This window comes from Phaseolus vulgaris, chromosome 2 (assembly GCF_000499845.2).
Source record: "Phaseolus vulgaris cultivar G19833 chromosome 2, P. vulgaris v2.0, whole genome shotgun sequence".
Classification (NCBI taxonomy): Eukaryota; Viridiplantae; Streptophyta; class Magnoliopsida; order Fabales; family Fabaceae; genus Phaseolus; species Phaseolus vulgaris.
The window spans coordinates 41,070,492-41,089,095 of record NC_023758.2 but is presented as its reverse complement, the minus strand read 5'-3'; the positions used below and the strand labels follow the sequence as shown (position 1 = coordinate 41,089,095).

Sequence of the window (18,604 nt, the reverse complement as noted above, 5' to 3'; positions counted from 1 at the left end):
TAACATCTTAGTCATAAAAAGCATTCTTATATGTGTTTTTCTAGAGACTTTTATCTAGAATAACCATTAAATGATAGTACTTAAAAGAGATCTTCTTTACTTCTAGTTTTGTTTGCCTCCTGCTAATCATATTGATGTTGTAATGATTTCATAGAAATTGTAAGTTAGGAGGCGAGATGCAGAGGTTATCTTAATTCTTGTATAAGAGTTAAGATACTCTTAAAGTGTCCCCTTTTTAATTCATTAATTAGTTGCTAATAAAAAAATGAGATAGACAATCAAAAGAAAACTATTTGACGAGTGAAGGTGGAGAGTAAGGAAATAGAGGTTAACATGTTACAATTTACATTAATTATTTTTGTGTGAGAAAAAACTCATAACATCTTAGTCATAAAAAGCATTCTTATATGTGTTTTTCTTTCATTTTTTTCATTCTTTTCTTTGGCATACTTTTCCGTCTTTATTTTCTTTTTCAGTAAAGATTTGTTTGCTCACACTTGTTCAAGAATCTATTCCTAAAAGGATTCCAAAGCTCCTTTATCCTCTAAGGTAAATACAATAATGATTTTTATCTTTTGAAGACTTGTAAGGAGGTTAAAAACAAAAGAAAAATGCATAAATGCTTACCAGACCGTCTAGTTGGTCAAAAATATGTTTAGGAACTTAGCAAACTATCTAGATCGTTCAAGGTCTCAACATCGTTTTGTCTAGCGAAAGTGGCTATCCTTTGAGCATAAATTTCTAAACTTCAAAATACTTTAATTGAAAGGTCATATCTCTCTAGATAATTAGAAAAAAAAATGAAAAAATATGTTTAAAATGTAACTTTAGCCAACAATCTCAATTAATATTCAATTAATTCTAATTGGATAAATCTCATTCAAAAGAGTAAATTTATTCTAAATTATAGTGGTGTAACAAAGTCAAGATTAATCACTTTAAATGTAAATATAAATGTACTCTTTAGACATGTTTCGTTGCACTGAATTGCATTACTTGACCGTAGGTTTGAGTATGCTCGTGGAAAATGAATATATGAGTGTGGTTGACTATTGAAAATACAAAAATCTTCTTAAAACTTAATTTCAACTGCACAGTAATATTCACCCTCAAAAGAATACTACACAGTGTTCAACAAACCAAAAACACAAATGCACAAGAAAAAAATTCCACTCTCATCATAAAACTCAGCCTGTGTGAAACTCAATTTCAAAACTTAAATCCATGCATTTTCCTACTTAAATCTTCTTCTCTGTAGGTGTAGCTAGCTCTTGCCATAACACCTGATCGCCATATTCTTGTTGAACTAAACTTATCCAATGCATGTACTCACTAAAGGTTAAGCAAGAACATGTTGCAATATTTGTTATTTTCTTCACTCTTGCACAAGAAAATTCTCTCTTGCAAACTCACTCATAATCACGACCACCATATTCATTTTACACTCAAATCCCATTTTTTATTGTTTTTTTTGGGTGTGAGGAGAAACCCTATGTACTGGCCAGCCCACAATTTAGTGTTGTAGCGATATATAATTGTGTAATTTTGTTTTAGTATCGATATATATATCTTCACTCAGACTATATATATGAATGGCTAGGCTGTGGTATTTGCATTATACATTGACATGGCTATAGATTCTAGGAAAGTGAAAGTTTCGTGTTGATTTCTTGGGTTTCTCTGCAATGATCCGTCTTCTCATCATTGTTGCCATCTCTCTGACTTAAACTCAGTCGCAAATCAGGCATCCACTGCTTCTCTTTCTGCATTTTTTCTTGATTCGACTGCATTTGATGTAAACAAGTTCTATCAAAGGTGGAAAAAGGTAAAAATAATAGTTTTGTATATAGTTCATGAAAGTACGCAATTTTTTTTCTTATATCTAATTACTAAAAATTTAATGAATTAGAAAACAAATTTAGTAACGAAAAATATCCTTTTACTAAATTTTAGTGACAGATTTTTTTAAATTTTATAGTTAAATTTTATCTTACTATTTTTAGTTCATAAATTTTAAAAAAATGATAAAAACAAGTTTTTATCCTTGAAAAAATTAAAAAATCACTAATAGTATTAAATATAAAGATTAAAAATTTAAATAATTTTTTTTCAAGGAATAAAATATATCTAATCCAAGAAAATAACAACAATCTTATTTTCTTAAGCCTTACCTTAATCCGAAATGGAGGTTCAAATTCTAGCTTGGAACTGTTCGAATAGCTGCGATGCTCATCAGAGTTAGATATATGTTCCCTGATTCTTGTTTTGTTTGCGAAGTTCAAGTCACTTGGTCTAAGAGATGCTGGAGTAGTGGTGCCAAATTGATGAAGTAACACAGATTGTGACTCAGTATTAGAAGGTAACCTTTTCTTCCAGGGGTGATTGTTCATAATTTCTAATGGAGGCCATCTTTTCCCTTCAAGAAACTGGCTTGGTCTCATGGGTACAATGCTGGTAGCATCCATTTGGTTTGAAGACATTGATCTTGCTTGCGGTTGTAAGGCTGCTGAGGCAACTTCGTTGCTAGAGTAACTTGGTTTTCTAAAAGGTTGATGATTATTGAAGTACCATTTTTGGTGCCTGGTGTAAGATTGCAGATTGGATTAAATTGCAGAAGCATGGAAAAAATCTGGAATAAAATGACTTAAAATGTTTGCATGGTTAATTACCTTGAGTCGATGGCTTTTGAATGTGGATGTGATAGGGTCGAAGGATGCAAGAGACCATGGAAATAACTGTGCTCGCTGTAATCACTTGCTAGAATAATTCCACCATTTCCCATCTTAAAATGTTGACGAGGATGGGTCATATGAGAAATACGACCAAGTTCATGGGTTGATTTGTATGTTTCGCTTAATACTGAAAAGTGAATGCGGATGAATATATAGTAAAAAAGTTAAAATAACAATACAATGTCACTAACAGTACAATCTCGAACATGCTTGAGAAAAAACACGGCCAATAAAATTAATATTTAAAATAATTTTTATTATTAATAAAAAATTATAAATTATTTTTTAAATTGGTATATAATATTAACTACCAGGTTACCGAATATTTTAGATTTTAAATTAATTTTTATAATGATAAAAACTATTTTAAATATTAATAATTTTTTATTTATAAAATAATATTAAATTTAAATAATATAATAATTAATTATTTATTATCTCTAAAATTAATTGTAATTTAATAATTTTTTATTAAATTTTAAAATTGACTTTTATAAAATTATAATTTTTTCGTTAAAAATAGTTATTTAAGATATTTACCTTAAAACTTTGTTTGATTCAACTTCTCCTTTTGAGAGAAAAGAGAGACCCAAAATAAATCGGACGAACTTTTCTTAAGTTCACTAAGATATTTACTTGTCTTTCTAAGTATAATATTTTTCAAACAAATATTGAATTCTTAATATAAACATTATGCTGAGTTAAATTAATATAATTTTGTTTGAATAGGAAATATTGAGATATACACACTATTAAGAAAAAGTAAAAAATAGTATGGGTTAAACACATATGTAAAAACCTCAAGGACGCTAAGTGAAAAATAAGGTGAACATAGCATCTCATGAAAATGAACATTGGAAAGCTGAATTTTTTTTTTTTTTTTGCATAAGCTTAGAATTATTGTTGTAGGCTAAGGTGGTCAAACCCTTATACAAAGAAATTATAATTATCAGATATCACAAAATCTTTCAAACTACTATATATCAAACTCTATGACTAAGCCCTAGCTAGTTAACTGAGATGTGGAAGCTATTAAGTGAAATGGAAACTAGCTGAGTCAAACTTAGAGAAGTTCAAGCCCTTTTTAACCTAAACAAAGAAGCAAATAATGAAGGGAAAGCTTTAGCTTAATGGTTGGAGAAGTAAATAGGGAGGGTTAAGCCCTAACTTAATGGTTGGCACAAAATTTTTCGCTCCATGAAGTTAATAACCAACTTAAACCCGAAACAAAAAAAAACAACACAAAATGAATCAAAATGAACTAACGCACCTCAACCACTACAAGAACCAACACCACGAGAACCAAATAAGGGATTAATAGTTGGTTGGGTTGGTTTTCCTTTTGTAGTTTTGTGTCTGGACAGTTGTTAAGTTTTGGATTGATGTGAGTTTCTCTCCAAAATGTAAAAGAGTTTGAATACCCCTAAAATGATTCATATTTATTTATTTATTTATTTTTCTTACTAATAAAAAAAATGAGAACGAATCAACCAACAACAAATCCAGCCACCAAGAACAATAGAGGCAACATTTGAGCCGAGAAATAGCCATGAACCATGAGCCAAGAACCAAGCGAAAGGAGAGGGAGAGCAAAACGAGAGGGGAAGCGAAAATGACCATAGTGAGAAGCAAGAAATGGAAACCACCAAATGCAATAGGAACCAATGAAAACTACAACAAATACACACACCAAGATCAATGGAGGCAACCTTTGAACCACGAATGGAGCCACAAGCGGACAAACATGGTACCCATTTATAACAACATATCTTATGGAAGTGGTGGAAGGGAAATACAAAATGTATATGAAGAGAAAGATGAGGCTACAAGTCCAATCTGTGACCCCGGTGAAGTAGATTTAAGCTGAGGGACCATGAGATGTTTGCTGGGTATGATGCAACAAATTCTGCAGTTTTGTTGTTAGCCTTGCGAGGTGGCTCAACATTCATGAAAAGGGAAGCAAATTTTTTTTAATGTAATCTCTATTGAGTCATCAATAATTTATGTATAGGTTATATAAGGGTTGGAAGTGAAGTATCCGTTTTATTTTTAATTTAATTAATTATTTAAAAAAAAAAAAACAGGTTTAAGTGAAAATGGTAAAGTGAAAATAAGAGTTAGAGATTTCGGATTTCAAACACAAATGATAAAGTGAAAAGAAATGACATGCAGAAAAGGGATGCAGTGGCACTACATAACTTAAGTAGCAAGGGCCAAGCCCGGGCTTCTTCCACATGTATCTGCCTAGTCCTCTCTTAGGCCCTAGCAAAGTCTCCAATGCTAGCTTAGTCCAATTGACCTGTGTCGATCAGATCCTAGCTTAGTCCAATTGACCTATGTGTTCTATGTAGTTTGAAGGAGGAAAATGTCTCTCATTTTTTTTTTACTTTTAAGATAATGTGCAATGGTATTTGTGTGACAAAGGTCTAAGCTATGTACACCATAACCAGCCTATAATTCTTCTCCAAAATTTTACAGGTCCTGAATTTAATAAAAAATGCAATTAGCTTTAGAGAAGTGTATGGATCTCTGTTGTTTAGAATATATGGTGCCACAGAAATAGAATAAGTAGGGTATAAAATTTTCAAAGAAAATCTTTACTTAGACACAATTACAAGCGTGGATACAGATGAAACACAAAATTCTTGCATGAACTTCACTTACTTGGATCGGTATAATTGCCCTCTTCAATCTTTCAGGTCAGTAAAATAGGTTGCTTAAGCTAGAAATTAGGGGGGATAGGGGGAAAGCGAGTAGTAACTTAATGGATGTGGTCTAAATAGCCGGTTGCAACATGAGCCGAGATGTCATTGTTAAGGAACATTATAAATAGGATTTAGATCAGAGGGTCTATGAAAGAAGATTCATGTGTGCAGCAAAAATGTATCAAGGGCAATACTAAAATCCAGTGACGTTTTTCAGCTTATCAGTTTAAGGTTTATAGTCTAGAATGGGTCATATCTTTCTCCAGTGCAGACATGGAAGTAAATTGATGATACCTGAATGAGGAACTATTGTGCACAAGCTTACTATAAACGAGGAGGATCTAATGATTTCACATACAAATTAGGTGGTTCCTATATCAAGGAGAATTCACACACCCTATATTACACCTGGTGTTGCCTGTCAATGTAATTATGTTGTACATCAATGCAATATGGACGGGAAGCATCAAATCTATCACTCTAGAAATCTCATTACTGAATAGCAGTGACATGGGTAATGAATCATTAAACAAGTCCAATGATAAAAGCAGTTTATGGTCCCTATGAAGTCCAATATCAAAATGTTGTGAAGAGAAGTAAGAACAAAACTCTTAACATTGGATGCAACGTGTTTTCTGACATCAGTGTATGATATATTATTGATTCCTTGAAGAATCTGTATTGTATGGAGAAATGGTTGTTATTGTATTAAAATTGTGATCCTTAGACAATTAGGTGGCCTCATTTTGAGTGAGATAAAGAAGGCAGGCTAAGTTTTATAATTATACTAGTTATATTATGTATACGGTTATAAGCACTCCCTTATGTTTTCTATTTATATTATTTTTTTATTGATAAAAAATAGTTATTTAAATTTAACTATAAAAATATTTTAATCCAACATATTTATTGATTATTTAGTTAAAGATTAGTCTTAAAATTTAAATACTATATCTAGCCTCTATTTAACTTAATATGAACAAGTGTGATTAGCATTTTCAGTCTGAGTTGTGAATTTTGAATACGGTATCAAACAAAATATGAGAGATATATATACAAAAGCGCACACTCTTTAAATTGTAAAAAAGTTTAAATAAGAAAAATAAATATATTAATATCAACTAAAAAAAGTGGTATAAGCCAATGAATCACATCCCAAAATTATAAATAAAAAAAAAGGATTAAATTGCATTAGCACGCTTGTAAGATTTAGAATAGATCTCACCTTGCCCGGCCTCATCTAGTTTCTTGCTCCGATACATCTAAAATGAAAATTGCATAACTGTGAATAATCTATGGCAATTAAACATCAAATAATTTTCCAGGGAAAAAGTGCAATCTTATCAAACCCCCAATTTTGTTGCTACCTGCAAATGACTCTTGACATGAGCAATGCTGAGTCCTCTTACATTCATTAGCTGAAGCACCAATTTGGGTGTTGCTCCTGCGCCAATTGATGCAAAGATAGCCAAACATTTTAGGTCAAATCATTTTTTTAATTGTAAAAATATGTTAATGAAGAATTCAAATACTACTCTAACCCGTTTACAAAAATCTTAACAATGTCACATTAATTAAAAGAGTAAACAAAGACAAGCTACATAGAATAAAATAGAAGAATAAATATAAACTACACTCTTGACCTTAACTAAATCATGTTAACTATCTAATCTTTATCAATAACATATATATATAAGGCTTTTCCTGGCCTCTATATCTATATATCTATCAATATCTATAGATATATACATGACTTACTCTCTTGACCTCCAAGCCTTTCAACAGCATGCACAAAAGAAAGATGAAGTTCAGGTGTCCAACGAAGTCTAGGCATCTTTGATCTAACATATTGTCTCACACCACCTCTTCGTTCATTATTTCCTTCCCTTGTTATGCTGCTACTTTTATTTGTTGAAGTACCTTCATCCTTAGCTTCCTCATATATCTTATCATTAGCATTGCTATTATTTTCACTACTAGCTTCTTCATTCAAATCAAAGGATGAGCACTTTTGGGATGATCCCATTGAACTGTCATCAACCTGTTCATCACTCATATCATATTCATCTGACATATTCGTTTGTTGTCGCTCAGGAATCAGGATCACCTCCCACTTCAATTCTTTATTGTGTACAAATTATGAATGACATTCTGAAATAAACACAAAATTAATATATATTTAAATGTACAGATCAAAGTTGGCAAAATAAACAATAACATGACACGTACGTAGTTTCTATACAACAATTACGAAGCTTTAAAACTCATAATATTATTATATTACAAGAAGCTGTACCAAAGAAAGTCACAAAGTAGTGAACAGTGAGAAGTTATGGCACAAAGAGCTGTAGTAGGTCAAAATTCATGAATTTTAGTGTAAAAGTGCAACCAACTTGTCTACCGTGAAGCTGTGAATAAAATTTATGAGGATGTGTCAAGTTCAGATCTGCATATTTAAGTTGAAAGGAATTAACTGAAGGGGTAGACGAAGAAATTTAGTGCTACTAAAAATATGTAATTTGTATGAACAGACGCTTTAGTTTACTTTAGGTCATGTCATTTCCTACTCAGGAAATATACCGAGAAATATATTGTTCTAATTTAATCACTGAAACAATAAATTTCAAAAGGTTCCTATATATTACGAGTTCAGGAGATTTAGAAAACACACTCATGATTATGTCCACGAACTAAAAAATATTAGTGAATAAAGAAAACCTGGATATAGCGGCAGAGAGAGAAATTGTTTATTCGGAGTTAATTAACATTTTATCTATACAAACGTTTTAGGATATGTGAAAAATGGTGTTTAGGACAAGACAAGGTGCAACACTTGTATCTTTAAATAACAATCAAGGTTCTTATTCTAGACGTATTAAGAAAAGATGTACGATATCAAGAGAAAGGGTTATTGTTTTGCCCCTTGTGAATGATAAATTCAAAACCACTGCTAATCACCAGGAACAAAGCACATCTTAGTTAGGGAAATGCGGTTCAGAAGGAAGTATCGTGTGCTTAAAAATCTTCTTTGAAATAGAAAACTTATGATTGATTTAGAAATCCTCAACAGATTGTGTATGAATAAATTTCAAGATGTTTCAAGATAATGAAAAATTATAGTTTTCGGGAAGTAATATTAGAGGGGTGGTTTTATATATATAATCATTAACTAGAAACAAAGAGAAAGAAATAGTATTCATATACAATCATAAGAAACAAAGAGAAAGGAATGGTATTCATGATCCTAAGTCCAGACAAAAGAAGAGGGAGAAAGAAACCCAAGAAAACGGTGGATATATAAACTGGTATTCCTTGATGGTTTGCCCAAGAAATTAACAGAAGAAAAGAAAGAAACAATACTTTGATTTTGAGTGTTTCACCTTTTTCCCTAAAGCACCACCATTCACGATGCTGATGTGCCCTCTATTCTTTCTTTTCCGAAACCTGTTGATCATATATGAAGCTGCTCTTATATCCAAATTCCAAACATATCTTCACTGAGCCACCTGTGGAAAAGCTGTGTGGCCAACAACTGATGGAAAGATTGAACTGAATTTAGTCTTGGTATTGGATCATGCTATATGTTTGGATGGGGAAAGAGGGAGAGAGAGGATATTACTTGATAACTGGTCTTTGTTTTGGGCTGTGTTGTCATATAATTCAGCAGCAGAATTAGAGTCATAAGTTGAAGATATTAGATAGGCTTTTATGGTACCAAAGAAAAGGAAAGAAAAAAAGAAAATTTAGAATCAACAATATTCGGACAGGCTACTTGTTCTCCTTAAATTGTAATAAACCTACATAATGGATACAGATGTTGCTGGTCCCTTTTCCACTGTTGCAAATCATGTGACAATTCCTACCTTTTTCCCCTCTACCCTTTTCTCTCCCTCCCTTGACAGTTGTAAAAATCAATCTACCTCTCTGTCTGTCTCTAACTAGCTAGCTCGTGATTATCTTAACTGTTTGACCTGTGCTAGGGACTTCTCACTTTTATGCTAATTAACACACACAATAATGTTCTTTTATACACTTTATTTTTAAAAAAATTTATTTTAAACCTCAGGTTCATGACAGAGAAAATAGAAAGGAAGAATATGTTTTTTTTTCTCTGTCCTTCTTCCTTACAAAAATATAAAATATGAGTGATATATGAATAATATTACTGTCAGCTTAATTGAACATGCTAGCTATAGCTCCATATTCTTAATATAGGTGCATGTATGTTGTGGACCCCATTTTTAATCCACCTTTCGTTTTCTTCCCACCTAAACTAAGACTTTTTTCCCATTTCAATATACCACAATTTTTCTGTCTCAATAATGTGCATTTTCTCAATCCCTTCCTTCATATATTATTTTTAAAATGTCTCTTATTTTTTTTTTGAAAAATGACATATGTTTCCACAGACTTCTTTGCTTTGTATGTGTAAATGTGACGTCTAATTTTTGGTATCATGTAGAGTATTAGACATCGGACAACCTTAATTAATATAATGCAGTAATGTTGTAATGGGTTTGTGGTTTTATAAACAGTCAAATTTGGTGGGGAGTGTGCGAAAATATTACAATGACATGTACTATAGTTTATTTTTTAGGCCTTTTCAAGAGTAACTGATGGAAAAATATTCATTTCATTATATTGCAATATTTGACCAATTGTTATTTACTTTTCTAAGTGCATGATGAACTATATGACTGGAATCTTGACTCCAACTTTGAATACTTCCATGCACGGGAAAGGAAATGAAAAAGACAATAGGCATTTCTCAATTTACTCAATATTGAATAAGGAAAGTCCAAAGTCCAAGCATTATATTGTTATCAAAATAAACTAACAGTTCAACTCAGCATAGCAATAGCCGAGGTAATTTAACCATTAAGATCCCACTTTTTAACCAACATAGTAATTTATTGTTGTTCAGAGAATCTGTAGGAAAAAGAGGATTTGTTAGCAAAATATTTGACAATTGAGCTTTCTTCTAAAGGAAATCTAGAAGCTGGAAGGGGAAGTTGAAATTTATATCAACTTTATTGACTTCTGATGCACCCAACTCTTTTAATTTGTTGAATACCGCAACCATATGTGGTTTAACTTCGTGATGTCTTTATCAATCCCATATACCATTACTATTATTAGTACTAGTAACACCAATTTTCCTACTCCAGGTTTTTGTTAAATTCCAGGACATCACAACTCAAAAAGTGACATTGCCAATTCTGGTTTATCTATCCTCTCACAACTAATTACTAATATATATATCACTCGAGTGTTATAAATTTTCATACTATATGTCCTTTCAGTTTTCATATGTTCCTATGCTGTTTTTGTTTTACTGGGATGTGAAGTATTTGTTTTTCACTGGTGGGTGGGAAGTGACTTTTTGTGCTGTGTATTGATGCCTCGTTTGGCCACATCAGGATTATATTTTTTTTTTTATGTTAGTCAAATCTATTTCATTTATTCTTTTTTGATAAAAATAAATAATAAATTTGCATACTACGTTATTTGTGTAATCATTCTATCTTTCCCATTACTTTTGCTGCAATAAATTCTTGAAAAAAAAATTGTTCAAATACAATCAGTCAGTTGGATGCTATCAAAGTAACTGTTTCAATGTTGTATATTGATTGTGATTATTATACATATCACGTGCTCCATTTTTATACATACATTATGTAATACCATTGCAATATTTTTTGTTTGACAGACTATATATTATTCATTTAGGTTTAGTAAACAGTATAAAAATCATAAATAAAATCTATTAGAGTGAAATTCACTATAATTTCAGATTTTTCTGTAAACTTTAACCAATAATAAAAAATGTACTTAAAAACTTTAGTTATATTTTTTATGACAACGAAGTCTAACATAAATGATTGATAAATGCGTTCCATAAATTAATGAATTAAAGGTTTTTTTAGTTTTTTTTTGGCAAAAAATTAATTGATAAAGATTTGATTTTCCGTAATATTCATATATAAAAAATGAAAAGGAATTAAACTATTTTAAGAGTAATGTTAAGAGACCAACTTTTTACTTTCATCTTTTATTTATTTTCTTCCGTATAATGTATAAGAATGAATTACTCAATTTAACTAACACTACTACAAGAAAAACATGAAATAAGAACTAAATTAGAAACCATTTTAGAAACTAAACAAAAATTTGGTTTCTAAATTAGTTTATATTATTATTAAATGATTTTAAATCTAATTAACAACCAATGTTTTAACTATTAATTATTTAGTTTCTAAATTTGGTAACAAAAATTTTAGTTGCTAATTAGATATCAATTTAGAAACCACTAAACAATAACAGAAACTAATTTAGAAACCAAAAATTTCTTAATTTCTAAAATAGTTTCTAATTTAATCACTATAACAACTAATTATTTTTTGTTACTAAAAATTAATTTCTATTTCATTATAATAAGGATGAGTAATTTAATCAATGAAAAATATTATTTCTATAACCTGTACCATTAAAAAAGGATCAATAATCCTGGGTTAACAGTTGAGATAAAGAAGAGTCAAATTTGAAGTTTGGTAGATGAAAAAAATGCGGAATGGCAGAGTCTGAAGTCAGAAAGCAAACAAAGAAAATATGTTTCTCCCATAAGATGTGCTGATTATAAGGGCACAAATTTTGATCAGTTTCCCCTCTTTGGGTTGTTTGTGTCCCAAAAGGACAAAGAGGGCCTGCAGATTGGGACAACGTTGGAATCAGCTGGGAAATTAGGTTTAGCTAGATACCGTCCAAAGCTCGTTTTGCGTGGCATGTGCATAGATATATAATATATAATCTCTGAGCCCAGTGCTCACAGTGAGAGTGTTATATATAGAGAGAGAGAGAGAAACAGTGATGACAGATATTCGAAGAATTAAAGTAAAGAGTTTGGCAGTGACAAAATTACGTGGAAAGAAGAGAAATAGGAAAAGCTTAAGAAATTTAAAAGCATTGGGTTGGTTTTGTCCTGACGTTTGCATGAGAGTTGACATTTGATGATATATTAAACATCATAAGAATCTTTCAAAGAATTAGGCCAATTTTTATACCATTTCATGGATGAAGACGTCCAACCTAGCATTACATTATTATATACACTGACATCCCTCACCATCTACATCTATAAAATACTTCATCATATTAAGCATTTCTTGATTCACCCATAAAGGAGAATCATGTCCTATAACAGCCACAGCAAAACACTTTTATATATCAATTATGTGCCAAGCTTTTATCCCCCTTTGGTATGGAATCATGCAGGATGTTGCATGCTGCTGCTGTGCATTGAAGTTGACAATCCATGACTGGGAAATTAATGCATAGTCAAAATAATTTCATTATTCTACTGCTAATTTCCAAACACCTATACTTTACTAATACTCATCATCAATTTGGAAGCGATGGTAAAAACACGTCACTCACAATACACATTAAATAACAATAAGTATTTTCACTCGAAGTTTTTTTAGTCCCACGTGAATTAAAGATAAAAACATTTTTTAATATAAAAATATGTACAAATCTTGAGTTTTATAAAATTAAATTATATTTAAAATTAACTTTTTAATATAATATTATATGCATTTAGAATTTATGGAGAGTTTGTTAACATTAAAGTCTCATTCTTCATAATTTTTTAGTAAGTATCATTTGACAAATACTTAATTAAAAAGATTTTTAAAATATATTAACTCCTTCAATTTTTTATATTTTTTTTACAATATGCATGAAAAAAAAAACTTGTCAGAAAATCCTGTGTAATCTAAGCCAAATCATTAAATTGGTGTTTCTAATAGTATTTATAGACACGTAAAAGAAGAAGGTATTTTATTTATTAATCATTAAGTAAGTATTTTAAATCATTAAGTGAGTTGTTAAGAGTACATGTTAGAAAAATATAGAAAAAATATACTTAGTTTACATTAATTTATATTGGCGAAGAAAGATCTTAAAGCATTGTGTTTCAATAAATTCAACCATAGAGTTGTTGAAACTTGTAAGTATGGCAAGTAACTACAATTATGACGGTCCCTTGGTAGTTTCAAGCACATGTTAATTAAGGAGATTGAAAATCTATATACAAAGAAATTTAAACACTTTAATCAACGCTATATTGCGTAAAAAAAAAACTCAATGTTATATACATTTGATTTTTAGAGTATACTTTTCATCTTATCTCTTTTTTTTTCTTTTTTTTTTATCTGAATAATCAATATTTAAAAGAGACCGTCGAAAAGTGAGTTTAACAGTTCAAACTGTGAATTTTCTAAGTCACGCAACCTCTACGGTATTGTTTTATAAAGAAACGTGTGTTATTTTTAACCAAAAAATAGTTAGATTTAATCCTTTGATTAGTCCTCCCCTTATCCACTGAAAAAAACCCTTTGGATTCAAAAGATCCATAAAAAAATACGCCTTTAAGATTATTTTTGGTTTTAATATCTTTTAAAAAAAAAATCATGACGCAAAACATCTTATAAAAATAAAATGGGGGAGAATAGTTCACAGGAGTTCCAGCAGGGGCAATCATTTTTCAATGTTTAATAGGATTTTAATTCTTAAAATTTAAAGTAAATTTTGGTTTCCGAAAATTTAAATAATCATTTAGTTTCTGTGGAGTAAATTGGACTTGATGTAGAGTTAAGCAAAATGAATAGAGACAACGTGGAGAAAATTACCAATTTTAAATTGGACTAGATGCAAACTTTTAAAGCCTTCATACAGTGAAATTCAGATTGAATTTAAAGACTTTAAATCTAGCTTGTATGATTTTTTTTAATAGTTTCTTTATTAACCAGAAACAATAAATAAATATAAATCATTTAAGCGGTGACACAATTTTTTTAACAAGAAGAAAAAAATTATAAGATCTCATATCTCAACTTATCTTAAACTTCCAACGAAAGCTACCAACTATTTTTTACCCAATACCAATAAAAAAGTTCATCTTTGACAACCGACAGAATATAAAAACACATCAAAATCCAAAATAGATAAAAACATAAAAAAAACATCAAACATTAAAAAAAAAACTTTCAAAAACACATTATATCATGCTAATGGACATTTTTTTTATCAATAATAAAAAAATAAATAAATTAAAATATTTAAAAAATATTTCCAACTCTTATAAAAGAAAAAGTACTTCTGTATATAGTTCTTGAAAACCATGTCCTTCAGAAACATGTTCCAACAATAGAAACAATCCACGGGAACCACATGAACCTAATAAAGTACCCAAAAAGACGCGTACTCTATCTTAAAAAGGCCATAAAAAAACAGTCATAAATTTAACAAATTATGTATAAGCAACTAAGCAAAATAAGCAAGACTTCGGATGAAAATGGTGGGATAATTATTCCTCTGCTATCAAATTCCAACTTGTCCTGGTAGTCACAGTGATAAAAAAAACTCATTTTTATTAGATTTTCTCGTATAATTATAAAATTGGTAATTAAATTTTTGGTAGTCAATTAAATATTAATTTAAAATTGTTTATAAATAATAAAAATTATTTTAAATATTAATAATTAATTTAATTTTTAAAATTATATATAATTTAGTTAATATAATGATTAATTATATTTTATTTTTAAAATTGATTTTTATTGAATAATTTTCTTATATAAATATTTAAGATATGCTAATGATACATTATAAACATAAAAATACTCAGTGTGATTAAACATATCACATGGAAGATCATATTTAGTCCTTATATTTCATATTAATAACATTTATAAGATGGACCATCATATTAATAAAAAAACTAATAGTAGAAAAACAAAACTTACCTCATAATAATTTTTTAAAATAATAATAATGTTGTTAATAATATTAATAATAAAAAACATATTTCTAATACATTAAAAATAATAATTAATAATAATCAATAATATTAATAATAATAATTTTATTAATCAAATTATTTAATTAATATTTTTATTTTAATATATTAATAAAAAATAAAATTATTATTATTATTACTATTATTATTATCTTCATTATTATTGCAAAAAGAATATTAAATTAATATTATTATTTTCCTATATACTAATATAAATAAGGTTATTAATATTATTATTATCATAAATTAGTGAAAACACAATGTTGTTGCGCCTGTGTATCCGTATTTTTCTCTCTTCTACTCAATTTTCATTATGATAGAAATTTAAAATATATAAATAAATAATTTTGAAAGAGTCGAAATTGAAAAAAAATATATAACATATAAAAGAAAAATGATGAATTGATTAATCAACTTTTTTTTTTCTTCTCTAGTTTGAGTTTTTCTTCTTTTTCAAGCTTTTTCTATTCTTTCATTTGTAGTTTTGATATTTGAGAATATGATGATATTCACATTAAGGTTAGGATTTTGTAGAGAGAATTATTGGAAATAAAGGTTATTTTATTTGATATGTGAGATTTTGTGTGAAAAGAGGACGAGGATATCCTATTTCTTTTTTGTTGTCTTAAAATAAGGAATTAAGGAAAAAGTAGAAGAAATTAGAATGCATATAAAAAGTGTCAATTATAATATTAATATAACTTTTTTTTTTAAGTAATTCACATGAAATGACAAAATACTCCCTTATACTAATAAAATAAGATATATTAAATAAGGGTAGAATCAGAAACAATTTGTGTACACCAAAAAACGATCATTTAAAAAAATCCTCTTTATTTATAGGAATAGATTATTATTATTAATAATAATAAATTATTAATATTACTATTACAATTAATATTTTTATTATTATTACTATCGTAATTATTATTATTATTATATCAAATTATTAAATTAATATTTTTATTTTAAGATATATTAATATAAAATAAAATTGTTAATATTACTATTATAATTAATCTATGGGTAATAATATGTATATAATGTTAAATTTTACCTAAAATATATATATATATATATATTTTGATAATTTACCTATAGATCAGTATTAGTAGGTAATAATCCTTATATAATTGTGATTTTACTCATGAATAAAGATTAATAAATAATATACACATGTAATATCAATGGATAAAGATTCATAAATAATGTTGGTATGTAATGCTAATTTACGTTTGTATATAATAATTTATTTGTAGATAATTTTGAAATTTCTTATAATAAAGTAAGAGACTTTTAAGATAAATATTTTAAATTGGGGTATATAAAATATTTATAAGTCGTATATGTCACAAAGATTAAAAAAACAACATACAAATCATATTGTTTCATCTATACATTACTAGAAAATCATAGAATAGAAAGCAATTTTTAGAGACCAAAATAATTAGTTACAATAAGAACTAAAATAAAGACTATTTTAAAAACTAAAAAGAAATTAGTTTCTACATTATTTTATATTATTGTTAAATAGTTTTTAAATTGGTATCTAATTAGCAACTAAGGTTTTAACTACCAATTATTTAGTTTCTAAATTTGGTAGCAAAAACATTGGTTGCTAATTAGATACCAATTTAAAAACTATTTAACAATAATAGAAAATAATAGAAACTAATTTAAAAACCAATTTTTTTTTTTAATTTCTAGAATGGTTTCTAACTTAGTTACTATTGCAACTAATTATTTTGGTTTCTATAAATTGATTTTTATTTCATGATTTTCTTTTAATGATAATACTATTGGATTATATAATCTCTACGTACTTTTGAGATTCTTCTATCCAAAAACATCAAATCTATTTTTTATTTTTTAACTGGTTTATCTGTAATGTATTTTAGAGTTACATAATCTAAAAACTTAACATACAATTCAATTTGGAATCTCCCCAACAAGATCATAAACACAAAAACTATGAAATGCAATGACAAAAACTTGTCTTAAAGGAAGATGATAAAGGAAAACAATGATACAATCCTCTTGCGATAACTAGAGACGATAAAGGAATGATTTGCCAGTAAAGAGGTGCAGCGAGGAATGAAAATATGTTAAGTTTTTATATGTATAAAAGGGTATTTTTGATATTTTCGACAACTCATAGTGAGATAGTTAGAAAGCATGGAGTATAGGAAGCAAAATCCCAGCTTATGTTATGAAAAAAGTAGGCTTCTTAACACAAGGCCCAAAACCATTGATCAACTCATCTATATATATTTATTTATTTTGTTAAAGAAAATAACATAAATAACCAATAAGTAATATTATTAATATATATTTATCCTCTTTTTAAAATTAAATGTTCCTAAAATAATATATATATATATATATATTGATAAATTAGCTTCTCTAAACTTGATATTTTAAATTATAAAGAAAATTATTTTATTTTTTATTTTATATCTAGAAATATTTATAAAGAAATTTATAAAAAAGGAACCCAATTTTAACTAGGAAAACACCATAAAGATCCATTTTAATAACCAAAATCCGTGATTGTTTTAAAAATGAGATTGAAAAGACCATAACTTGAAATTTCATGATCTATATATCGTATTGGTTTTTAAAACATCATAAGCATAAGACTAAAAGTATATAACTCCTCGAGAGGAATGGATCTAGTGAGAATTTACATTGATACGCTTATTAAACAGAGATTGCTGCTGCCAACAATAATTGAATACCATGCATGAATTTTAACTTTTTTACTGACGAGTGTTCAACCAACTCCTTCACTAAAATTTTCAATAAAAAGACTAATATAAATAAAGCTAACCAGTTTTTTTAATAAAAAAACTATATAAATAATAGAATACTGGATTTTCTAACTCGTATAAAAAAAAGATATATATAATTAAGATATCCATATATGTTCTATTTAATCTCTTACACTTTTGGATTTATTAGTATGTCTTTTCTAAAAAAAAATGGAACTATTAAAGCAACACATGGTTAAGAAGAAAAGCTTATGCTTCTCTAAGGTATTGTTATAGACATGCCAATTGGAGAACATTCAAAATAGTCAATAACAAGTGTGCTTTAACCTAATTTGTGATCTTTTTATCTGTGAGATTTTACCTAGTATATATGGAGTCAGTCTTAACCCTGCGTCTACCGTTATGATTTTCTCTTTAATGTCTGATTAATGCTAATTAATCCAAATCCCCGTTCTATGCTATTATTCATTTACATCGGCCTCCTACACTTTGGTAGTGCTCTTTGATTGTTATACAAATAAAAAAGAAGAGCATAGG

At 28.3% G+C, this 18,604-nt stretch overlaps 1 protein-coding gene across 3 annotated transcripts; it reads right to left on the bottom strand.

Moving 5' to 3' along the window:
• Positions 1-1,069: 1,069 nt before the first annotated feature.
• On the bottom strand, positions 1,070-9,363 carry LOC137812143 (uncharacterized). Of its 3 annotated transcripts, XM_068614055.1 has the most exons (8): positions 9,057-9,175; positions 8,818-8,969; positions 7,196-7,588; positions 6,805-6,881; positions 6,663-6,699; positions 2,670-2,859; positions 2,172-2,580; positions 1,070-1,784 (listed from the first exon to the last, which is right to left on the bottom strand). In XM_068614055.1, the coding sequence occupies exons 3-8, from the start codon at positions 7,509-7,511 to the stop codon at positions 1,641-1,643; spliced, it is 1,173 nt and encodes a 390-aa protein (XP_068470156.1). In that variant the 5' UTR covers positions 7,512-7,588; positions 8,818-8,969; positions 9,057-9,175; the 3' UTR covers positions 1,070-1,640. The 3 variants fall into 3 exon arrangements, with proteins under 3 accessions (XP_068470156.1, XP_068470154.1, XP_068470155.1); XM_068614053.1 differs by having other exon boundaries at positions 8,818-9,363; XM_068614054.1 differs by having other exon boundaries at positions 8,798-9,191.
• Positions 9,364-18,604: the final 9,241 nt, after the last annotated feature.

Bases quoted from the DNA above. Each gene is read 5' to 3' on its own strand.
- LOC137812143 (XM_068614053.1), bottom strand. From the start codon at position 7,511: ATGTCAGATGAATATGATATGAGTGATGAACAGGTTGATGACAGTTCA. The intron at 6,882-7,195 runs GTAAGTCATGTA...CAATTGGCGCAG, and splicing joins AAGGCTTGGAGGTCAAGAGA to GAGCAACACCCAAATTGGTG. The intron at 1,785-2,171 runs GTAAGGCTTAAG...CATCAAATGCAG, and splicing joins AACCTCCATTTCGGATTAAG to TCGAATCAAGAAAAAATGCA.